A 3,785-nucleotide genomic window follows, 5' to 3' on the forward strand; every position below is an offset into this window, starting at 1 on the left:
GAGGGGTGTCTCTTGTTAAAATTGATATGCAATATGTAGGCCCCTTATGTTAGGTACATGAAAATCAGAAGTAAAATGCGAAACGTGCGGCTATGACTGTTGTGCTGACTTTACACATGGAAATTGCAAGCTACAGACGGGAGGTAAAATAACACGAAAAGTAGGTGGATGGGACATTGTAAACTATACACCGGTAAGTTTCTGACATGTGATAGTGCAACATGCACGCGGTACAAAAGGTCAACCCTCTGCAGGGAATTAGCTGGGGGAGGTCTAAAAAGCTGAAAAATCATGAAAAATTAGCAAAATATGAAAGGGTCAAAATCTCATAAAAACCAGTATGTAGAGAATTTTACAGGTTTTGACTAGTCATTTTCTTCAGAATTGGTGATTGACCTTATAAAGAGTGAATTAAAGGTATTTGTGCTGAATGGGAACAGAGGAAATTCTAGTTACAGAGTTCCGAAGACATGCATCCCTTGGATACAATGAATTGTATATTTAAAAAAACTGTTCCCTGCCACCTATACCTGCTCTAATGGAGAGATGACTCGTGTTACGAACGATAACTCCAGGTTATGAAAATCCCGAATATTTAAGCAAATAAAGTTCCTTGAATAATAAATGCGATATTCAATGAGTGTAAATTAGACATTACTTTTCTGAAAAATACATGCATATTGCAAGTGTTGAAAAAAAAAATGATTAATTACGCTTTTGAAGCGAGCTGGTAGTTTTTATCTGGGTAAGAGTTCGACCCGTTTCTTTATTTATGGTTACATTGAAATTAATGTTAAAACGGGCTTGACCCCTGTGGACAATACGTGCATCCAGTTCTGCGAAATTATAGTGATTTACGTAACGTTTCAAGTATAAGACGTTGGCTATGACAATGATTATACGGCGAGTCCAAAGACGTCTACTTCACAAAGAGTGAGATACTCGGTTGTTTTGGAGATTTTTACAAATCTCCCCTCTGGTATTGTCGGACAGTCGATGATGACCACCTGTGACAGAGTACCGGGGCCAGCAAAGAAACCATAGACAATGTTGACAGTTGATTTGGTCAGCCATACAGTGACAGTAACATCCCGCAGTTGGTTTAATGAATCTAACAATCAAAACAAAGGAAAAGTATTAAAAGATGTAAGTGAAAAATACCTCAAATTGTAATGTGTATTGTACGATAGTCCAATACTCTCAACCCGTTTTCTACTATTTTTACAACAGTGGTCAACGATAGGCTCTATTGACCCTTTTAAATGTCTATAAGTTTCAAACTATGAGGTGTTGAAGTCTCTTGTTTACACGTTTAGAATGGTATTAAATATAGGTATTCAATAGTGTTTTTATTTACAAAATGCGCAAAGTGTTATATAATTGCACAGTATTACAAACCACATTACATATGAAACAACCATCGTAATTTTCTTAAATCAATTTTCATCTTAATAGTTAAACTTTTTTTGAACTTGCAAAAATGTATCTGATCAAATACTACTTGTTTGTGCATCATCTACTAGTATTTGCAAAGAAAATTTAAAAACAGATCGAGAGTTGTTTTTTTTTGGGTCATTTTTGTTTTTGTTTCTGTTTTTGTCTTCTTCTTTTTTTCTTTTTTTTTTTTGGGGGGGGGGGTGTTTGTTTGCTTTTTTCTGTTGTTTGGGGGGAGGGGGTAATCTAATAAGATAAAGTTAGGGGCTGTAACAGTGCACTTTATTTTAATATTTAATTTTCTTTCCAGCTTTACCTATTCCGGAGCTATCCTGTCCTCTGTTGAGAATTCTGATGGATGTAAGTAAACACACAGTTTGCAGATCTACCATCCACCAAGGGTTAATGTCGTTCATATTTGTGTGTGTACACTCGTTGTTTATAAGGTCTGTGCCATAGTTACCATCCACAGCATACTCAGCTGTATGAATTGCAAAGGTTGACGACTGTTTGGTAGGTTTACGCAATGCAAGGTCCGACAGAACTGTCATTGGTAATACAAAAACAAAATGCAGATTTATAGTGATCATAATATTAAAAAATGCAATACTGTGGCTGTGTGTACATTACAATAACTCTCAAATTGATATATACCTGCCCATAGTAAATGATATAAATATATATGAAGCACAGAGAAATTCCCTTTTGTTGAAGTTCCACTTTCCGCCCCGACCGAGGCTTGAACTCACGACCTCTGGAACCCATTCTCCTAGCAGTGAGCGGCCATCGCGCTCCCCACTTGGCCATCTAAGCAAGACAAAAATCTTGCTTTCGATGACGAACGGAACCTAGCGCGCTGGCCGCGCACTACACGGTCGCTTGAGAGACAGGTGGAATACAGTTAAACGACAAAATTGTTGGAGCTCCACCAATTAGAAAGACGCAAATGAAGCTTTGAATGAACACCTACAATGAGTTACCTAGAACTCATTACACTGGTTCAACATTATGTCTCGCTATTGATGATTTAATAGCATAACAACTTAAATTTAACTTTCATTAAACAACCCACTACCCAAGCACCCTTTAAAATTTAAATTTTGAGCGTGTATGTGAAATACATATTGAGAAAGAAATTCTGTAGTGAGGGATTTATTTTAACTGGGGGAGTAAATCTCCATAAAAATCAAATAAAAAAACTTAGCTTCAGATGCCTCCCCCAGTTACAATGATTATTTTCACCACAGAACTTCTTTCTCAATAAGTTGTGTTCAGTTATCCACACACATGTCGTGCGGACTAGTAAACAAGATTGATTATGCATAAATAAAGGAGTATCCATCAAAAAATACTTATTTAAGTTTGAAATGTAATATATGGTTAAACTCAAACGCCAAAAATTCAGGGAAAAAATTCTTGAATTTGTATTCATTATTGAACGTCTTTGAAACATAATCCCGGTGGATAAAAATCCAATGAAATCTAACCTACATTTATATAGTCAATGTAAAACAATCAATTTATATTTGAACTTGGTAGTGATTACTTCGCCAATTTCCCTTGTGAAAATGTTCTCCCTTCTGAAGGTCCATCTGTTTTTTAGGTATAAGTAAATATTTTCTTAAATCAATACCTTTAAAATTGCTTATGGTATATGTATATGTATCTCACGATGGTTCAATATAAATATAAACATTGAGTTATAATTATTTAATTGATTAAATAATAAATAATCTACTTGTGTTTGTTTATTTGTTATAATACATTTTCTACCTAAATATGGCTTGTTTCGACGTGCCATTGGTTGTTTTTTTTATGAAAATCTTCTTTACGTCTGCTGGTCCCAACACCTACCGAAGCAAATGTCGATGTACAAGTTATCTGATTGCAAACTGTTTTTATAGACATAAGATACCCGTTGATATAATTATTAATTCTAGTCAAAATTCTTAAACAATTGTGAAGAGCAACCGTAAGCGCGCAAATGATTTTTTATTGCGTTTCCTTAAAATATAACTTATTATTTCGCTTTGTTTTTTATTGGTGGAAAATAACTGAAGCCGTGTTCTAGCAAAATCAAATTAAAGATAAGAAACATTTCATCCTGGACAATAATCTATACTACTATATTAAAATAATAGACTCGATTATTTAGCTTTAATACCGATAAATCAGAAGAGTACTGTCTTTTGTTTTATATATTTTAAAAATCATTGGTACTTGAACATTACCAATTTCTTTTTATTTATTTCTCAATCAGGCTTCTTTATTATTAATCAACGAAAATTCCTCAAAACATTCCGGAAATCATCTGAATGTTTCGGATTTTATAATCTTACGCATGCGCATTA

The 3,785-nt window shown here is 34.3% G+C and overlaps 1 protein-coding gene across 1 annotated transcript; it reads right to left on the minus strand.

Moving 5' to 3' along the window:
- Positions 1 to 896: 896 nt before the first annotated feature.
- LOC117688528 (fucolectin-like) lies at positions 897 to 2,241 on the minus strand. Its single transcript, XM_034466629.2, has 3 exons — positions 2,184 to 2,241; positions 1,751 to 1,978; positions 897 to 1,111 (listed from the first exon to the last, which is right to left on the minus strand). Exons 1-3 carry the CDS (start codon positions 2,239 to 2,241, stop codon positions 897 to 899), a joined length of 501 nt encoding a protein of 166 aa, XP_034322520.2.
- Between the last annotated feature and the right edge of the window lie 1,544 nt (positions 2,242 to 3,785).

The sequence above is a fragment of the Magallana gigas genome, chromosome 1, assembly GCF_963853765.1.
Source record: "Magallana gigas chromosome 1, xbMagGiga1.1, whole genome shotgun sequence".
Lineage (NCBI taxonomy): Eukaryota > Metazoa > Mollusca > Bivalvia > Ostreida > Ostreidae > Magallana > Magallana gigas.

What these genes read in the sequence shown, in the direction of transcription:
- LOC117688528 (XM_034466629.2), bottom strand. Translation starts at nt 2,241, where the DNA reads ATGGCCAAGTGGGGAGCGCGATGGCCGCTCACTGCTAGGAGAATGGGT. An exon ending in GAGAATGGGTTCCAGAGGTC is followed by an intron (nt 1,979 to 2,183) that starts GTGAGTTCAAGC and finishes TACCAATGACAG; the next exon opens with TTCTGTCGGACCTTGCATTG. An exon ending in ACAGGATAGCTCCGGAATAG is followed by an intron (nt 1,112 to 1,750) that starts GTAAAGCTGGAA and finishes TTTGATTGTTAG; the next exon opens with ATTCATTAAACCAACTGCGG.